General features: G+C 43.7%; 1 protein-coding gene across 1 annotated transcript in view; it reads left to right on the top strand.

Moving 5' to 3' along the window:
* The window catches only part of RMDN2 (regulator of microtubule dynamics 2), a 77,482-nt gene extending 60,843 nt beyond the window's left edge, over positions 1-16,639 (top strand). The window contains exon 11 of the mRNA XM_077811893.1: positions 15,722-16,639. Coding sequence (XP_077668019.1) covers positions 15,722-15,775 — 54 coding nt within the window. The 3' untranslated portion in view covers positions 15,776-16,639. The remainder of the gene's footprint in view (positions 1-15,721) is intronic.
* The last annotated feature ends 3,706 nt before the right edge of the window (positions 16,640-20,345 follow it).

The raw sequence follows: 20,345 nt of genomic DNA, 5'->3' as shown, positions 1-20,345 counted from the left end.
ATTCCTACCCTTTGTTCCCTGTCTTTTAACCAGTTCTCAATCCATGAAAGGATCTTCCCTCTTATCCCATGACAACTTAATTTACATAAGAGCCTTTGGTGAGGGACTTCGTCGAAGGCTTTCTGGAAATCTAAGTACACTATGTCTACTGGATCCCCATTGTCCACATGTTTGTTGACCTCTTCAAAGAACTCTAATAGATTAGTAAGACATGATTTCCCTTTACAGAAACCATGCTGATTTTTGCCCAACAATTTATCTTCTTCTATGTGTCTGACAATTATATTCTTTACTATTGTCTCAACTAATTTAGCAAGAATTTTTAATGACTCTGTAAACTCAGGGGTTGTACTGTATGATTGAAGAATTGCTAACATAGTTCCTATTTTTAAGAAAGGGGAAAAAAAAGTCATCTGGGTAATTATAGGCCTGTTAGTTTGACATCTGTGGTATGCAAGGTCTTGGAAAAAATTTTGAAGGAGAAGGTAGTTAAGGACATTGAAGTCAATGGTAAATGGGACAAAATACAACATGGTTTTACAAAAGGTAGATCGTACCAAACCAACCTGATCTCCTTCTTTGAGAAAGTAACAGATTTTTTAGACAAAGGAAACGCAGTGGATCGATTTTAGTAAAGCATTTGATACCGTGCCACATGGGGAATTATTTGTTAAATTGGATAAGATGGGGCTCAATAGGAAAATTGAAAGGTGGATAAGGAACTGGTTAAAGGGGAGACTACAACGGGTCCTACTGAAAGGTGAACTGTCAGGCTGGAGGGAGGTTACCAGTGGAGTTCCTCAAGGATCGGTTTTGGGACCAGTCTTATTTAATCTTTTTATTACTGACCTTGGCACAAAAAGTGGTAGTGTGCTAATAAAGTTTGCGGATGATACAAAGCTGGGAGGTATTGCCAGTTTAGAGGAGGACAGGGATACCCTACAGGAGGATCTGGATGACATTGTAAACTGGAGTAATAGTAATAGGATGAAATTTAATAGTGAGAAGTGTAAGGGCATGCATTTAGGGATTAATAACAAGAATTTTAGTTATAAGCTAGGGACGCATCAATTAGAAGTAACGGAGGAGGAAAAAGACCTTGGAGTATTGGTTGATCATAAGATGACTATGAGCCGCCAGTGTGATATGGCTGTGAAAAAAGCTAATGCGGTCTTGGGATGCATTAGAAGAGGTATTTCCAGTAGGGATAAGGAGGTTTTAGTACCGTTATACAAGGCACTGGTGAGACCTCACCTGGAATACTGTGTGCAGTTCTGGTCTCCCATGTTTAAGAAGGATGAATTCAGACTGGAACAGGTACAGAGAATGGCTACTAGGATGATCCGAGGAATGGAAAACTTGTCTTATGAAAGGAGACTCAGGGAGCTTGGCTTGTTTAGCCTAACTAAAAGAAGGTTGAGGGGAGATATGATTGCTCTCTCTAAATATATCAGAGGGATAAATACCGGAGAGGGAGAGGAATTAGTTAAGCTCAGTACCAATGTGGACACAAGAACAAATGGATATAAACTGGCCACTAGGAAATTTAGACTAGAAATTAGACGAAGGTTTTTAACCATCAGAGGAGTGAAGTTTTGGAATAGCCTTCCAAGGGAAGCAGTGGGGGCAAAAGATCTATCTGGCTTTAAGATTAAACTCGATAAGTTTATGGAGGAGATGGTATGATGGGATAACATGGTTTTGGTAATTATATATTCATGGTAAATAGGCCTAATGGCCTGTAATGGGCTATTAGATGGGGTGGGATCTGAGTTACCCAGGAAAGAATTTTCTGTAGTATCTGGCTGATGAATCTTGCCCATATGCTCAGGATTTAGCTGATTCCATATTTGGGGTTGGGAAGGAATTTTCCTCCAGAGCAGATTGGAAGAGGCCCTGGAGGTTTTTCGCCTTCTTCTGTAGCATGGGGCACGGGTCACTTGCTGGAGGATTCTCTGTTCCTTGAAGTCTTTAAACTACGATTTGAGGACTTCAATAGTACAGATATAGGTGTGAGGTTTTTTTTGTAGGAGTGGTGGGTGAAATTCTTTGGCCTGCGTTGTGCAGGAGGTCAGGCTAGATGATCATAATGGTCCCTTCTGACCTAAATATCTATGAATCTATGAATTTGCCCGGTACAGACGTTAGACCTACCGGTCTGTAATTGCCGGGATCACCTCAAGAGCCCATCTTAAATATTGACGTTACATTAGCTATCTTCCAGTCATTGAATACAGAAGTGGATTTAAAGGACAGGTGACAAACCATAGTTAATAGTTCTGCAATTTCACATTTGAGTTCTTTCAGAACTCTTGCGTGAATGCCATCTGGTCCCAGTGACTTTTTACTGTTAAGTTTCTCAATTAATTCCAAAATCACCTCTAGTGACACTTCAGTCTGTGACAGTTCCTCAGATTTGTCATCTACGAAAGACAGCTCAGGTTTGGGACTCTCCCTTACATCCTCAGCTGTGAAGGAATTCATTTAGCAAAGAATTCATTTAGTTTCGCTGCAATGACTTTATCATCTTTAAGTGCTCCTTTTGTATCTCGATCGTCCAGGGGCCCCACTGGTTGTTTAGCAGGCTTCCTGCTTCTGATGTACTTAAAAAACATTTTATTATCTTTTGAGTTTTTGGCTAGCTGTTTTTCAAACTCCTTTTTGGCTTTTCTTATTACATTTAATTTGACAGTGTTTATGCTCCTTTCTATTTACCTCAATAGGATTTGACTTCCACTTTTTAAAAGATGCCTTTTTATCTCTCACTGCTTCTTTTAACACTTTAGCACATAAATAGTGTGGCACTGATCCTGAACATGCTATGTTCAAATACAGCTGTCTGACCAGTTACCAAAACATCAACTATGACTACAGCTATGACATCCAAGAGTGCTATATGACCCATTTTGCCACCAGATGGATTAAATGATGTGTTGCTACAGTAAAAATGTTATTAAAGTAAGTTTTAGTTAAGAGAATACTTTACCATTTCATTTTACAGTTTGTTACAAAATTAGATTTTGCTTTAAGTTAACTTTCTCTGAATATTAGGATATATGTCACAATAGTGAAAGACTAAGAGTTAAATATATACAGCTTGACTGAGTGATCATTAATACCCTGATCCTCCATATAGGCAGGACTGACATAGAGCCCCACTGATGTCGATGAGGTCTGCCTATGAACAGCCCCATTAAAGGATCAGGGTGTAAGGTGGCTCATGATAACCATTCAAGAGTCTTTGAAAGTACAAATAATTTCTCCCTTCTCAGTGTTAAGTCTAAGGTAGTATAACAAGTAGTAATGGAGTAAAACTAAGACGAGCATTAAGACTATTGGCAGGAGCAGGTCTGGTTCTGAGGTAAGAGCAGGGCTGGGACAGGATGGGAACAAGACGAGATGCAGGGCACGATCTGGGCTGGAGCTGTAGAGGAGCAGGGTTTGGTGAGAGGTAAGCACAAGAAAGCAGGGAGGGCGTGGGTGTATTTAAGAACTGGCCTGCTAGCTTCCTGAGCTAATCAGGCAGGGCAGTCCATCAGGCAGCCTAGGTGACTCATTATGGCGTCAGGAATACTGCAGCTGCAGGGCCTTACTCCTGACCGGCATCCATTGCCTGATGACCGTAGTAGGTTAGCAGGAGCCAGGGATTTACTAAGGATTACAGCAGCTCTTGAAAATATTAAAAAGTCCATGAGGAGGAGGCAGATGGACTGGAAACAAGGATTAAGATCTGGAACTTGTGGGATCAAGAGTAGAGGGCAGATGAGTCAAGGTACTTAGCTGGGAAATGTGAAAATCTGAAGAATCCCTTGATATTGGACAAGAATGCAGCAACAGGGGAAGAACTCAGCCTGTGCGGGTTTTTTTGTGTATATAAATAACCATGACAGACCTCCCTAGTGATAGATTCACATTTTCAACAGTTTGCATAGGAAAGGGCTAAAGACACTCACATGTATATTTTTGCACTATATATATGTGCATGTGTATATATAGAGAGAAAGTATGTGTGTATACACACACACACACACACACACAAAATAAATGTGTGTATATGAGAGAAAGAGAGAGAATTGCAGTCTCCATCAGTCATTTGACCCCTTTGAAAGTTTGCTGTACCTGCGCAGGGGTGGCAGGTTTGTAGAAATTTTGGTGGTGCCCACAACCCACCCACCCCAAACTCCGCCCCCCACCTGCCTAAGGCTCTGGGAGGGAGTTTGGGTGGGGGAGGGGGTCTGGGGTGCATGCTCTGGGATGGCGTTTGGGTGCTGGGTGTAGGCTCCGGGCTGGGGCAGGGGGTGGGGGTGCAGGAGGGGATGAGGGGTGCAGGCTCTGGGAGGGAGTTTGGGGGTGCAAGGGTAAGGGCTGTGGGGCTGAGGATGAGAGGTTTGTGGTGTGGGGGGGGCTCAGGGCTGGGGCAGAGGATTAGGGTGCGGGGGGATGAGGGCTGGGGATGAGAGGCTTGGGGTGTGGGAGGGCAGGATAAGAATAGGGGGCACTAGGACCCTGCGGCAGCAGTTGATGCGGGGAGCTGGCAGAGCAGAGTCAGCATGAGCTTCAGGCTCCGGGGTGGGGGAGGTGAGCAGGGGCGGCAAGTGGAGGCCTGGGGACATTCGGGGGAGGGGCGGCAGGCGGGGCCGGGGGAGAGACCTGGCCCCAAACCTTGGTGGAACTGGGCCCTGAATATTGCTGGAGCCCAGGCACCACGAGTGTATATAACTCACCGCCCCACAGGTTATTTTGATGTTTGAAACACTCCTGCATCATCTTAAATGTGCTTTTCCCAATCTCACAAACTGTTCACCCTTACTAGGTCTTGCCAAGATACTTCAAATAAACCTAATCTGAAATTTCTGTGACAAGTTGGTTTGTAGATATGGCATGGGAGTACAAAAGTACCAAATTTTAAGGGGAAATTACCTTTATTGAGTATTTGGGATTGGGGAGGAATCAGGATTTTTCGTCAAAAATAAGTCTCAAACTCAACCATAGAGAGGCTGCCTCTTTTCCATAATCCTGCCATGGGAAGAGAGCTAGAAATCTTGGTAAACCACTATGGTTGTGTTGGGAACACTGGGGCATGGCCACTGGGTAACTCGAGGGGATGGAAGACCACGAGTGTCGATGAAGCCCCCTCGCGCTAGGCCCCAGTGTCCTTGGCCCCCCCTCCTGCCTGGAGGCACTCGCAGCAGCTCTGCGTGCTAGGCCCAAGTGTCCTTGGCCCCCCCCGCCTGGAGGCACACACAGCAGTTATGCTGAGAATCTGCAACAGTATGTTGCAGAGTCAGACTGCCTGAAACTAAGCAAGGCCAAACAGGGGAGATATGGAAGAACAATGCTGAATAAAGCAGCTTTATGTATAGTTTAACAAATGATACAGAGAATCAGGGAACTAGCTGGGAACTGGATTGGCTGGCTATATGGATACTTGGAGCAGCTTACTATTGGATAAGTATGCTGGGAAAAAGGATGTATAAAAGCCTGTGTAACTTCCTGCTTTGTTGTACAGGATTTGAGATTCAAATCTCCCTGTACCTTTTTGAAGCTTCAAATAAACTTTTCTGCTTCTCCACCCCGTTGTGATTATTGGGTGTAGCACACCGGGTAACGAACCACTCAAGCTGTTGTTCAGCCTCTCGGCACTGGGTGCCGGCAACAGCTTTTGGCGTCCCTGGGTGGGCTCGAGGCTGCAATTTAGCCTTGCCCGGACCCTCCTGGAGGTCAAGGATTGCGGCGAGAACCGACGCCCAGCGCGCACCGGTGAGTTCATCGGGGGCCTCGGAGGAGACGCGATTTGATCGACCCCGGAGGGCACAACGGTGCAACGCACTCATATAGTGGAGAAGCTGTTGTGGACGGCGGTGAAGAACCGGTCCCTTAGACGTGGGGGAGGAGCAGCTGCAGACCACGGTGAAGAACCGGTCCCTTGGATAAGGTAGGAACCTTTTGAAATCCGGATTATATGCTCTGTTGGAACCTGGGGACGCCCAGAGTTACCCTGTAGGAATGGGACAGGGACAGAGCTCAGAGGTTAGGGCACGGTGTACGCCCCTAGAGTGCATTCTAGCAAACTGGAAGGTATTTGGTGCGGATCCGATGACTAAGAGCCAATTAAAACGATTCTGTACAGTTGACTGGCCTCAATATCAACTAGAGGACCAGGAGTGGTGGCCACCAGGAGGGTCAATTAATTACAACACGATCCTTCAGTTACTCCTGTTCTGTCAGAGAACAAGGAAATGGAATGAACATATGTATGCGCATTTGTTTCTGACTTTATGTACTCGACCAGATATTTTACAGCGCTGTAATCTGACTCCGACTGGTTCGGTAGCAGCTAATGTTAGTCCCCAGACCCCCACCCCCACTGTAATGGCAGAGCCGGTGTCCCCTTCGGCCCCCACACTCCCACCGTATAAGGGTAGGATGCCTCGGGTTACAGAGATTGCCCCCTCGGTGGGACTCTATCCTTTGCTTACCGAGACTGTTGTGGCTTGCCCAGGGGCAGACGGACGTCAGGCTACCACTATGCAAGTTTACACCCATGTGCCATTCAATCCAATAGACTTAGCAGCTTTTAAAACACAGGCTGGGGAATTCTCAACGAACGCAAGCAGGTTTATTTCAGTCTTTGAGGAGTGCCCCAGTAGTCACAAGCCGATTGAGACGACTGTAATATCCTCCTGAGAACCCTGTTGTCTGAGGTGGAGAGGGATCAGGTTACAGCTAAGGCAAGGGGAGCGTCAGCGTTCAAGTGGAAAAAAAAGAAAGGAATCTATCTGTCAAGTTCCTCTCCAAGTAACCGTAAGCGGCTCAGGGCATTTCTGGGTATGGCAGGCTTTTGCAGGATATGGATCCCAGAGTTTGGACTGTGGGCTAAACCCCTGTACGACTGTGTAAAAGGAGCAGATCATGACCCCTTCTATTGGACCCCAGAGGCTGACAGGGCATTTAAAATCCTGAAAAGAAAATTGATGGAAGCCCCGGCTCTGGGCCTGCCAGATCTCTCTAAGCCGTTTCAGTTGTATGTACATGAACGAAGGGGGGTGGCCCTAGGAGTGCTTACACAGCTGTTAGGAGCATGGAAGCGTCCTGTGGCTTATTTTTCTAAGCAATTGGATCAGGTTGCAAAGGGTTGGCCGGCATGTTTACGGGCGGTCGCAGCTACTGCCCTATTGCTTGAGGAAGCTGAGAAGCTAACATTGGGAGGGGTTATGCAAATCTATACTCCCCATATGGTCCGAGCCTTATTGGATGCAAAGGGAGGGCTTTGGCTCACCCAGGCTCGGATTGCTCGGTACCAGGCTAAGCTGTTAGAGAACTCTGAAGTCACCTTACAGCCTTGCCCCTCCCTTAACCCAGCCACCCTCTTGCCAGAAACAGAGGAACAGAAACATGACTGTTTAGAGATCATAGATGTCCAGTACTCCAGCCGTCTGGATTTAAAGGATGTACCTCTCCCAAATGCAGATTATGAGTGGTACACTGATGGTAGCAGTGCTGTAATAGATGGGCAAAGGAGGGCGGGTTATGCTGTTGTGACCCTCCATGACACTGTGGAAGCTGAAGGTTTGCCTGCTGGGACCTCTGCCCAGCTTGCCGAACTAATAGCCCTGACCCGTGCACTTGAACTGTCAAAAGGAAAGCGGGTCAACATTTTTACTGATTCAAAGTATGCTTTTGGTGTGCTGCATGCTCATGCTGGCCTATGGAAGCAAAGGGGAATGCTGACAGCCCAAGGCTCCCCAGTCAAGTACGGGCCCCAAATCCTCCGGCTCCTAGAAGCTGTACAACTCCCCTCAGAAGTGGCAGTGGTACACTGTAAAGCCCATCAAAGGGAGGATCAAGATGTGGCCAGAGGTAACGCCCGAGCAGATAGAGAGGCTAAGCATGCTGCCACCCTGCCATCCCCTCAGGCTGAGAACGCCCATATGCATGCCCTTATCCCATCAGTAGGGGAGCTTCCAACCCCTCAGTACTCTGGGGAGGAAAGACAGCTAACTGACAAACTCAATCTCCGGGAAAAGGAGGGATGGCTCCATTCCTCAGAAGGGAAGGTCCTCTTACCAAAGGGCCTAATCCGGCCAGTGCTGCAGAAACTACATCAAACTACTCATGCTGGCAGGGAAGCACTTATCCAACTAATGGGAAAATACTTTATCACTTCTGGACTCCGACCCCTGGCTGCCCAGGTACAAGCGGACTGCTTAGTCTGCCAAAAGAATAACCCCCGACCGGGACATCCTGTGCCACCAGCTGCCCTAGAACCCACTCCGGGCCCTGGACAAGTGTGGCAAATAGACTTTACTGAGTTTCCCCGGACCCAAGGGTTCAAATATCTCCTTGTTATAGTGGATTGGTTCAGCGGATGGCCGGAAGCCTTCCCATGCCGTAACTGCACTGCCAGGACAGTGGCCCTCAAGTTTGTTAAGGAGCTCATTCCTCGCTTTGGACTCCCCCTGTGGATGGAATCTGACAACGGGACACATTTCACGTCAAAAATCATTCAAAGCATCTCACATGCCTTACAGATCCCTTGGAAACTCCATACGCCCTGGAGACCGCAAGCCAGTGGTGTAGTGGAGCGTACCAATCAGACCCTTAAACGGCATCTCTCAAAAGTGTGCCAAGAAGCCTCACTGCGATGGCCTGATGCTTTGCCCCTCGTCCTACTCCGTATCCGCGTTCTCCCAAAGGGTAGATTAGGGCTCAGTCCCTTTGAAATTATGTTTGGAAGGGCATGGCCTATGAATGGTACCCCGGTTCTGTCAGGGGAATGGGAGTTGGGTAATGGTTTTTTGTCACAGTATATGTGTTCCCTGTCTGCTGTTCTCTTGTCTCTTCACAGGTATACCAAGGATTCCCAGCCTCTCCCCTTGGACTCTCCCGTCCACTCCTTACAGCCCGGTGACTCTGTGCTTGTTCGCACCTGGAAAGACGAGCCTCTCCAGGAAAGGTGGAAAGGACCCTATACCGTCCTGCTGATCTCCCATACAGCGGCAAAGATCGAGGGACACAAGAACTGGATCCATCACTCTCGTCTGAAGGCAGTACCTGCCCCCTCGTCAGCAGAACAGTGGACCGTCCAACCTGCTGACTCCTCATCTAGTGATGATCTCGGGCTAAAGCTACTGTTTAAAAGACACAAATAGCGGGCACCTTAATGCTAAAATGGGCCCACCCAGGTACTAAAGACCCTGGGTTGGGAAGACTCTGGTGATAATTAATTGGGTAACATTGTTATTCTCTGTATTGGTATTTCCAAACTGTGCATATCGGGAGCATAACTCCTTTGTTTTGCTTGCGCACCATGTTGCTAATTTAACGAACCAGACTGATTGCTGGGTGCAGTTATGAGATTTATGAAAAGGTGGTACAGGCTGAGGCCCATGCCCGAGCCGGAGCACAGGTTGCCTATACTGCCCCAGAGAACGATTGGTTGCAAACCTTGTTTTCAGGCTGGGGTTTGTCGTCTTGGCTTGGTGGTTTATTTAGCCTGCTATTGAAAATTCTCTTTCCTGTATTGCTTGTATTACTGGTATTATGCTGTGCGGTATCATGTGTCAGGGCCCTTTTGCAAAAGTTAATAAGTCATTCTCTTCAGGGCTATCACAAAGTGCTTATGCAAAGTCATATTGTAAAGAAATAAGTAGCCCAAGTGAGAAAACTCAGAGCCAAGGCTGTTGAGTGTTCTCAAAGGGGGGAGTTGTTGGGAACACTGGGGCATGGCCACTGGGTAACTCGAGGGGATGGAAGACCACGAGTGTCGATGAAGCCCCCTCGCGCTAGGCCCCAGTGTCCTTGGCCCCCCCTCCTGCCTGGAGGCACTCGCAGCAGCTCTGCGTGCTAGGCCCAAGTGTCCTTGGCCCCCCCCGCCTGGAGGCACACACAGCAGTTATGCTGAGAATCTGCAACAGTATGTTGCAGAGTCAGACTGCCTGAAACTAAGCAAGGCCAAACAGGGGAGATATGGAAGAACAATGCTGAATAAAGCAGCTTTATGTATAGTTTAACAAATGATACAGAGAATCAGGGAACTAGCTGGGAACTGGATTGGCTGGCTATATGGATACTTGGAGCAGCTTACTATTGGATAAGTATGCTGGGAAAAAGGATGTATAAAAGCCTGTGTAACTTCCTGCTTTGTTGTACAGGATTTGAGATTCAAATCTCCCTGTACCTTTTTGAAGCTTCAAATAAACTTTTCTGCTTCTCCACCCCGTTGTGATTATTGGGTGTAGCACACCGGGTAACGAACCACTCAAGCTGTTGTTCAGCCTCTCGGCACTGGGTGCCGGCAACAGTTGTATGATTGGAGCAGAGAAGGAGGGCATGGGTTATATTCTGTTTGTGGAGAAATTGATACCAAAGGCATTAGATATTGATTTGGTTGGGGATTCCCTTTGCATTGAATGTGACTGTTTGAATTTCAGTAAAGGGCCCAGCCAGAATAGGCAATCTTTGGGGCACCATAATTTACTCTTACAGACTAACAACTGAAACATGCTGCTTAAAAACAGACTATATGTTAAGGTACTAAATTTATAAAACAGAAGATTAACACCTTCTATATTCTCCTTTTCTTTTTTTACCTCTCTCTCATACATTATAATCTACATGGTTTTTAAGTTATTGCCAAAAGGCTTGACTTTTTCTATTGCTTACATTTTTTTCACAGTCCAAAAAAGTATATGGGGAGATGACCTGGATATTTGCATTTTTTTGATTGGGGGCACACTTGTGTGGTAATTTTTATACATATTAATAAACTATCCTACCTCTATGTATTGAGTTTAACATGTTATGATGAAACTGATGATTAGTTTATTACTAAGCAGTCATGGCAGCATACTCTCAAATGTAAGTAGGGTGACCAGACATTCCGACATTATCGGGACCGTTCCTATATTAGGGGCTTTGTCTTATATATGCAATATACCTAATGCCCTGGGGAGAAAAAAAATGGTCATCCCGATTTTTCATACTTGCTATCCAGTCACCCTAAATGTTTGAACATAGGTGTCAGTGTAATAAAAATGTGATTGATTGATTGCAGTGTGGGCAATGTTGGTGCTCCAAGGACTAGTTACGGACATGTAGGAGAAATATAAATTGAGATGGTAGCACATGCCAGGATTGAAGGGAGGTGCAATTAGTTTCATTTTCCTGAAGGGAGGCTCAGCTTTCAAAAATTCGGAATATGCTGCTGCTAACTGTGCTAAAATGAAACCAAATTAAGTAGTGAAATTTGGTTTTCAAGGTTGGACAAAGAGCCAGTCAGGATATAAAACTTTACATAACTGATGATCAGTATAAATTGAACCTCAAGTCATCTGTCGAAGACATACTTCTGCAACACAAATCCTAGAAATAGCTGAAATATGAGTTTTCAGTCATTTTGATAATTTTTTAAATAAAGTGTCATTAGAACATGCAGCATTGCAAACAGTCAACTGCATGTTTTTCATTTTGGTGGCATTGATAATTAGAAGTCTTGAGAAATCATGGCTCATTTCCAGAGGAAGACATTAGAAATATGTGAGACTGTAAAACGCCCTGTCTTGTGACATACAGTAACAACACAGAAAATTGCAAGTGGGTGACTGCAGTGATTTATTGAAATATCTAAGGAGGAAAGCAATATTATGAAATTATATTTGAACTGATGACTACTGCAATTATGCTTATTATATATGAAGTGCCTGCGGTAGTTATTAAATTGGGAACAGGCAGCAGGTTAGTTTATATAACTAAATATATTGTCCACAAGAGATTTTACTCTAATTGGCTACCATTGTGTGTGATTGGGTCTCTCTCGTAGTGTACTTGAGGGTGTCTCATGGACCTGTACAGGAATTATATAGCTATAACCAGAAGTTATGAGAGTGGTTCTCAAAACATGGTAACATCAATGCTGTCCATTTAATGAATATTAGAGTATAGTTTTGGACCCTGATGGCCAAACTCTGAACTGATGAAACAAGCCTTGTAGCCCCATTGACTTCAGTGAAGTCATACCTGACGGATAGCAGTCTAGAATTTGGCCCCAATAGCACAAAGTTATGTTCTGGTTTGCTAGTGCACCCATTTTGCAATGTTGCCATGATGTGTCGACTCCCAGTGATGCACAGTTGGGGCTTTATCACCAAACACACGTTAAGTATCCATTGTGCTGAATGTTTCATGCATAAGGAAATAGCTGAGAGATGGGAGGTAAAAATAAAGATTTTTATCTTTCTCCCATATTTTTATTTGCAGTTAAAGAAAAACATTCAGAAATTAGCTGCAAAACACCCGCAGATTAAGGCTAGCAAACCTCTCTCCCCAACAACCTCTTCTCCCTTTCCTGTTCTCAACAACCTCCCTTTCCTCTTTGTCCCCTTTCTCAGCTGCCTCTCTTTACTTTTTCTATCTCTAATCCCTCAGATCTTTCTCTCCGTTGCTAAATTCCCTGAAGTTGATGGACAAAAGAGAGACATCTAAACAGGAAGAGAAGGGAGCGGGGGGTGGAGGGGGGGAGAAAGCCGTGGATGAGCCCATAACCTTAAATGTCCTTTAGGGAGCAGTTTATGGCCCACAGAACATATGGAACTCACATTTGATTGTAAAAATATATTAGAAGCGTTTAACCAATGTGTGTTTTTCAGTAGAAAGTCAAAGTTGAAAATGGCAATTGGTCCTACCTACTCAGCTAGAGCCAATCTTCAACCTAGGAGTGAACAACTGGGTCTCTTGCCAACAAACTGCTTTCCTGGTCTCCAGAAGGAGATCAAGGCCTTCCCATCCTCCCAGCTACAAATGAATCAATATGATTGTTCATCCCTAGAAGATGAGAGACCCAGTGAATTTCTAAAATGCCTTAAGGGAGAAAGCTGTGCAGGACCAGTGATCCTCTACTCCCACAATAATCAGTGATCACCTTTACCTCCACACTGCACCTCCGCATGCCAGGTTGACAGCCCTGGAATCTGAGCTCTTCCTCCATAAAGCACGGTCACAGTCAACAGCAGTGCAAGCTTTTCTTCCCTGACAATGTGCTACAACCCTCACCTGGAGGGACCTGTTTCTATTCAGTGTTTGGTTTCTTTGTTGGTATTGCCAGCAAAAATTCCAGTAGTTGTGCTTTTTGCAATGTGGTCTCTTCTCTCTGGATAGAACAATTCACATAGGCCATTAAGCAGGCTCCATGCTATTACCAATCTCTTCTTTCAAGTCGTTTTTAGAGCAGCCACATTTTGGTTTCTTTCTCTAATTTCTTTTCTTAGCAGCAGAGGCAGATGCAGGAAAGATTGCCCAACCTTTAGCTCTGGGTGTGTTGCAACTGTCTGAAAAGATTGCCCAATGTATTAGTCTTGTTTTTCTTCTAAGGAAAGAGAGAAATATGCACGGCTATTTTGGAGATGATTTTTAAAAGGGATAATTTGTGGTGTGAATAAGGAACTCAATCCGTCTTTGAAATACTGAATAAAATTCCCTAGGATATGACAGAACCTGAGAGAAGTATTTATACCTTTTGGCTGAGAGAAGTGTGAAAAGACTAGAACTATTTTTTTTTCCTAACTGTAGCAAGAGTGCCTGTTCAGTTACTTCTGCGTTTAGCCCTGAAAATCATTTCTGAATTCCATTGAATGAACAGTCATAAATTTGTAAACCTATTATACTTCTGAACCAAGATTGTGGCAGTTTCTTGATGCGAGGATTGTGTGTTTTCCAACTCTGTATTAAGAGCCAATGGCTATGGCTACGCTGGCACTTGACAGCACTGTAACTTTCTCGCTCAGGGGTGTGAAAAAACACCCCCTCGCGCGCAGCAAGTTACAGCGCTGCAAAGCGCCAGTGTGAACAGTGCCCCAGCGCTCTAAGCTAATCCCCTCGTGGAGGTGGAGTACCAGGAGCGCTGGGAGAGCTCTCCCCCAGCGCTGGAGCGTGACCACGCTCTCACTTCAGAGCACTGCCACGGGAGCGCTTTGAAGTTTCGAGTGTAGCCATACTCTTAGACCAGACACTCTGGGGGGGTGCAGTGGCATGAAATTTAAGAGGTGTGGGATATAATGTGATATTTCTTCCTGTTACCAAGAGTATTCTGGCAAGAGTGTACAGGCTGTACGATATGTGCCTTTCAAGACTCTGATAAATGATTAGGTGGATAGTTTAGCCTATTGTTGCCAGTGAGAGCACATATTCAAGGGACTTATACAGCTAACGTATTTATGCCTTAATCCGGCCTGATAGTATAATATCATTTGACATTTCTTGCATATGTTTTCTATCAGTTTCAAATATTTCTCTTTATTCCACCATGTCATTATAGACAACTAACCAAAATAAAGAGGAGCAGGAGTTTATTCACCCATAAACTATATTTTAAAATGTTCTGTATTTTGTTCCAGTTCTTTGATTGAACAACACAGTGATCCTGAAATTAAGTGATTGCTTCACTGTCTTGGTCTGCAGAATTTTCTTTTAGAAAATTTCCTTTGCAGCGTTACCTTGGCGGTTGAAGAAACCACGGCTTCTAATTTTGGAAATACTAGTACAAAACACCTGATGTGTGCATGCCTATGCTTTGGTGCATGTGAACCCCGAACTTGTGTGTGTGAATCAGGTGTTTTCACCCCTACTTCTTTGTGTGCATCATGTACAGACTTTTAAAAATGTAGCTTTATCTGAATTGATACTGGCTTTGTGAGATGGAAGTTTGTGCATGGGCAGGGAGAAGTAACACACAGGTGGCAATTTTCAGGAGAAATGCTTCAATGACTAGATCATCATATTTTAGAGCTGATATTTTGTATAAATACAAAAATACCTTTGGATAATGGATTATATTTAATGGCCAAAACGTAATCATTTATGACCTTCAAAAGAATTCGGTTGGCCAGGTTTTGCCTTTAGGCACGGCCTTGTGTAAGCTGTTTACCTGTATACTGCCCTAGGAGGAGCCCAAAGTTCTTTCCCTGCTCCCCGCTTATTTCCAAGTGAGAGTAACTTGCCGTGCTATAGCAGTAGCAGATTACTACCTTTGCCCCCATGATGCCTCAACTCTACTGGCTGTAGTATGTGTATGGGGGGGGGGGCTGGGGGTGGAGCCAAAACTGTATCACCCCTCCACTCCTCACCCACATGTACAGGGGAGGGGGAACTACCAGGCATGCAGCCCCTTCTCTTCCACTCCATGCCTGGAACTGGGAGGAGGGGAGGGAAGGGTATATCGACACATAGGGTTAGGGCAGGATCTGGCCCTAAATCATTAGGTATGTTTCTCATATTTTCTTGATAATTGGATGATAGAGTTCCAAAGAAGAGTCAGAGATGCATCCTCTTAGACACAGTATATTCACAGCATACAAACTTCCACACAGAATAGAAGCCAAATGTCTGTTGACCCACACTGTACCCATAAAAGTGTGGGCCTCGCACCAATGCTTCCACACTAAGGATATTACTGGTAAGGTGGAAGTGCTTTGTCAGAGCTGTGTGAAGAAGGCTGCCATGAGCTCTACTCCCCCCCCCCCCCTGTTTTACTTGTACGATCACTGAAAAAGAAAAAGTAACTAGTTCAACGATTTGTAGTTGTGGACATTCCGTGGCTATTAATTTTACGTAATATCTTTTGTTAATAGAGAAATGTGCGTGAGCACATATTAGCATGATAAAAACAAACTGCAACACACGGGGCATCCCACATCTCATCGCATGCTTGTTTGTTTTCTTGTCTTAGGATAAAGAAGCCCAGAAAGATTTAGAAGCTTTACTTCTAACGTTGCAGCTGTGACGAAAAGCACTTTTAGCTCTTCATGCCGTGATGATATTGTAGAAGAACCATAGAGAATAGTCCCTGGGAGTCTGATCCAAAGCTCATGGAAGCTAGTGGAAAGACTACCTTTGACTTCAGTCATTTTTGGATCAGGCCCTGTAAGTGGATGGCAATTGGGATATGAAATTGATGCATTCTATCTTTTTGATTCATAGCTTTATTTTTAATTTTTGGATCTACGGTTTGTTTTAAATTATTCTTGCTGGAAGTATAATCTCTCATTATAAAGTCCACTGCTGGCAATGGACACCACATAGGCAAGAACACCAAATGCATTAACTGTGTTCTTGGAATGATTAATCAACTAAACTGCAATGCTAGCACAGAATTGTATGGAGCAATTTCTTTGTTTCTACACTAAATTATGTTTCTACGAATTTATCTATATAAATGTATATGAAGGTACATCATAAACCTATGTATGTGTGTTCCTCTGCTTTTACTCACAAGAAATGTGTAAGACTGATGGAAGTTAAGGAAAAAGGGATAGTCTTAAAAAAAACTATTTTGACTTTAGCCTATTTTTAATTTTAGATGGAAGTGTGAACACTTTATAAATCATGTTTTAAAGTCATATTTTATGTTACTTGAAGGGAAAATATTAAAAATTGGACCAATGAAATGAAATATTGTGGTTAAATCTGTTAGAAGTGTGATACTTGAGCCCCACCAGGTAGATGAATCCTGGACATTTGTCTTTGAATAATAAATAGCCTGTTGCGGTATTGTCAGTCTGGCTTTGAGAGCCCCTTCCCCCATGTGTAACGTTTGTTGATCTTTCATGTCATTTGTGTAATGTGGCTTATGTATACATATGTAATAACTGAGACCTGTTTCTTCTGCTTAATCAAACCAAGAGTTTATGGAACAGTAGGAGTTTAAATGTTAGAGGAAAGGCAGAGAAATCGTTTTGTTTGCTCACGGCCTGATCCAAAACCCACTGAAGTCAGTGAAAAAACTCCGACTGCCCTTAATGAATTATGGGTCATGATCTTAATCTGGATTAAAGTATGTGGCCAGAACAAGAAAATGTTCCCATAAATGAAACATAAAAACAGGTGAATATATAAGCAAGAGCCAGTGAATATATGAGCAAGAGCAAACATCATTTCAGACAAAGGGCCATATATTTTCCTTTATGTTTAAAACATCCAGGAGAGGAGCACTCACTTCCCTAGTTTCATGCAATGTTGTTATAGCCATGTTGGTCCGAGGATATCAGAGAGACAAGGTGGGTGAGGTAACATCTTTTATTGGACCAACTTCTGTTGGTGAAAGACCTGAAGGAGAGCTCTGTGTATCTCAAAAGCTTGTCTCTTTCACCAGCAGAAGTTCGACCAGTGAAAGATATTTCCTCACCCACCTTGGTTCCCTAGTTTCATCACCTTTAGGGAGCTACTGATTGACTTCATTAACTTCTTGGAACCTTTAGGCAGCGTGGAAGAGACCGAGCTACTACCAATATATAGCTGTGACCTCTGCTTATCATGCTGACTAGTATTGTTTTCTTATGCTCTCCCAATCTGCTTGAATCTCTGTCTCTTTTCTTATGCTTAGATTGTAAGCTCTCTGGGGCAATGATTTTTTTGTACCGTGTTGTATAGGGCTAAGTGCAGTGCTTTACTGCAATAAAAGTAATACTCTCAGATATTGCTTGCTGATCTCCATCCTAGTCATGGATCAGGAATACATTGCAGCAGGCACGTACATTCACATAGTAAGAGACAGTCCCTGCCTCAAAGAGCTTACAGTCTCAATCATGTTTTGTAATATTAATTTAGTAGGTCGTATATCAACAGTGAGTATGTCATAATGAAAATTTTACATTTAGAGAGCTACCATCTTTCATTCTGCAGAATCCCAAAGTTCTTTACCAAGCTTCACTAAATTCGCTAAACCACCATCTCTCAAAGCAATATAGAAGCTGTTCAAAAGCACTAGGTGACCAAATAGTTTAGTAAACAAAGTGAAAACTCCTCTATCCAATTATTTTTTAAAACTCTTATAATATTTAAAGCATCTCCAAAAATATGGAAAGGAAGCTACCAGGGGAATGTAGGTAGACCTGGATTTACTATCTATCTACCTATTTCTGTCTCTATATAGATCTTTGCATTCTTACTTCTGCCCCTCACGATTGTATCTGAACATCTTCCATGTAAAGTTGTTAGCACCTGTGAAGTCCCTAGTGAACTCCAGGGAATTTGGGGGATTTACCTACAAAGGAATGTATGTGGTCCTCTGATTTTTTTAATGAGCACAAGAAGTCACAACCTATACTTTAAATCTTATCCAAAACACAGCAACTCCTGTGATACAGTGACCACCAGCCATCCTAGTTTTCCGTGATATAAAAGCCCAAAATTCTCCAATAAAAACACACAAAAATGCACGTTTTTTTCTGTGATTAAAATGAAAGCTGACAGCCGGAGCCCCACTGCCTGGGGCTGACAGCCAGAGCCCAGCCGCCCGAGGCTGAAGTGTCAATTTCCCATATTCCTGTGCATGCACTAGTGGTATGCGGTTCTATTGTATATGGCTTTTTTTTTCCCCACAAAATGTAAAAACTAAAGATTCTTTGTAAAAATGCAAATTCCACATTTTTCCATGGGAAATGGATCCCTCGTGACCATGAATACTATGCTCCAACATTTATTCAATACAAATTCAGAGGAGAGAGCAGTACCTGCTTAATCACCAACATCACTTCCTGCAGCACCTGGATTTTCCTTTATACCTAAAGTTATGCTGTGATTTTTACTGCTTTATGTACCACAGATCCTCTTAAGTAGATCTTGAAACAAATCAAACTGACTGTGAGATCATTCCTGGCAATGTATAAAAAGCAAGCTTTTCTGATCCATTGTATGTCTGTGTAACCCCTGCATTATGTCACTGGTAAACAAAATACTAGAATGAAAATGAGAACAGGTTTCTGTTTCCTTAAAATGTTAAGCCTTTTCAATAAAACGTTTTACTAAATTTCAGTAAACAGGCAGAGATTTTAGAACTGTATTAAGAGGGCTAGAGCAATAGACTGGGACTCAGGAGCTCTGGGTTTCAGTCCTGGTTCTGTCAGTGACCTGCTGGGTGAGCTTAGACAAGTCACCTCACCTCTGTTTCCTTTCCCATCCCATGTCTTCCTAGACTGTAAGCTGTCTGAGAGAGGGACTGTCTGCTACTCTGTGTTTGTACAGCACCTAGCCCAAATGAGGCACTGCTGTCATATAAATGATTTTCACTGGGTACCAATGGGGCTCTGATAGAAAAAACACATTTAAAGGCTGTCAGCTGTGAATGGGGATAAACTTTTCCAGCCTAACAAGTAAAGAGAACTGGAGTTATGGTTTCTAGTTTATAGAAAGAGATGACCAGTGTGGCGGATAGAATTTCAACACCTGGATATGTCCGAAAGAGTCATTCTTCTTTGAATAGTGTCCCTATGGATAGAATCATAGAACTGAACCTCGAGAAGTCATCTAGTTCAGTCCCCTGCACTCAAGGCAGGACTAAGTATTATCTAGACCATCCCTGACAGGTGTTTGTCCAACCCGCTCTTAAAAATCCCCAATGATGGAGTTTCCACCACTTCCCTAGGCAGTTTATTCCAGTGCTTAACCATCCTGACAAATAGAAAACTTTTCTTAATGTCCAACCTAAACCTGTCTTGCTGCAATTTAAGCCCGTTGCTTCTTCTCCTATCCTCAGAGGTTAAGAAAAACAATTTTTGTTCCTTCTCCTTGTAACCACCTTTTACATAATTGAAAACTGTTATCATGTCCCCCCTCAGTCTTCTCTTCTCCAGACTAAACAAACCCAGCTTTTTCAATCTTCCCTCATAGGTCATTTTTTCTAGAACTTTAATCAGTTTTGTTGCTCTTCTCTGGATTTTCTCCAATTTGTCCACATCTTTCCTGAAATGTGATGCCCTGAACTGGGCACAATACTCCAGCTGAAGCCTAATCATCACGGAGTAGAGCGGAAGAATTACTTCTCGTGTCTTGCTTACAATACTGCCAATACATCCCAGAATGCTGTTTGCTTCTTTTGCAACAGCGTTACACTGTTGACTTATATTTAGCTTGTGGTCCACACCACCAGATCCCTTCCCACAGTACTCCTTCCAAGGCTGTCATTTCCCATTGTGTAGGTGTGCAACTGATTGTTCCTTCCTAAGTGGAGTTCTTTTGATTTGTCTTTATTGAATTTCATCCTTTTTACTTCAGACCATTTCTCAAGTTTGTCCAGATCATTTTAAATTTTAATCCTCTCCTCCAAAGCACTTGCAACCCCTCTCAGCTTTGTGTCATCCGCAGACTTTATAAGTGTACTCTCTATGCCATTATCTAAATCATTGATGAAGATATTGAACAGAATTGTACCCCGAATCGATCTCTGTGGGACCCCACTCGTTATGCCCTTCCAGCATGACTGGGAACCACTGATAACTACTCTCTGGAACGATTTTCCAACCAGTTATGCACCCACCTTATAGTAGATCCATCTAGGTTGTATTTCCCTGGTTTGT

This window comes from Eretmochelys imbricata, chromosome 3 (genome assembly GCF_965152235.1).
Source record: "Eretmochelys imbricata isolate rEreImb1 chromosome 3, rEreImb1.hap1, whole genome shotgun sequence".
Lineage (NCBI taxonomy): Eukaryota > Metazoa > Chordata > Testudines > Cheloniidae > Eretmochelys > Eretmochelys imbricata.
The sequence above is the reverse complement of the archived record's forward strand: the minus strand, read 5'-3'. Positions and strand labels throughout refer to the sequence as shown.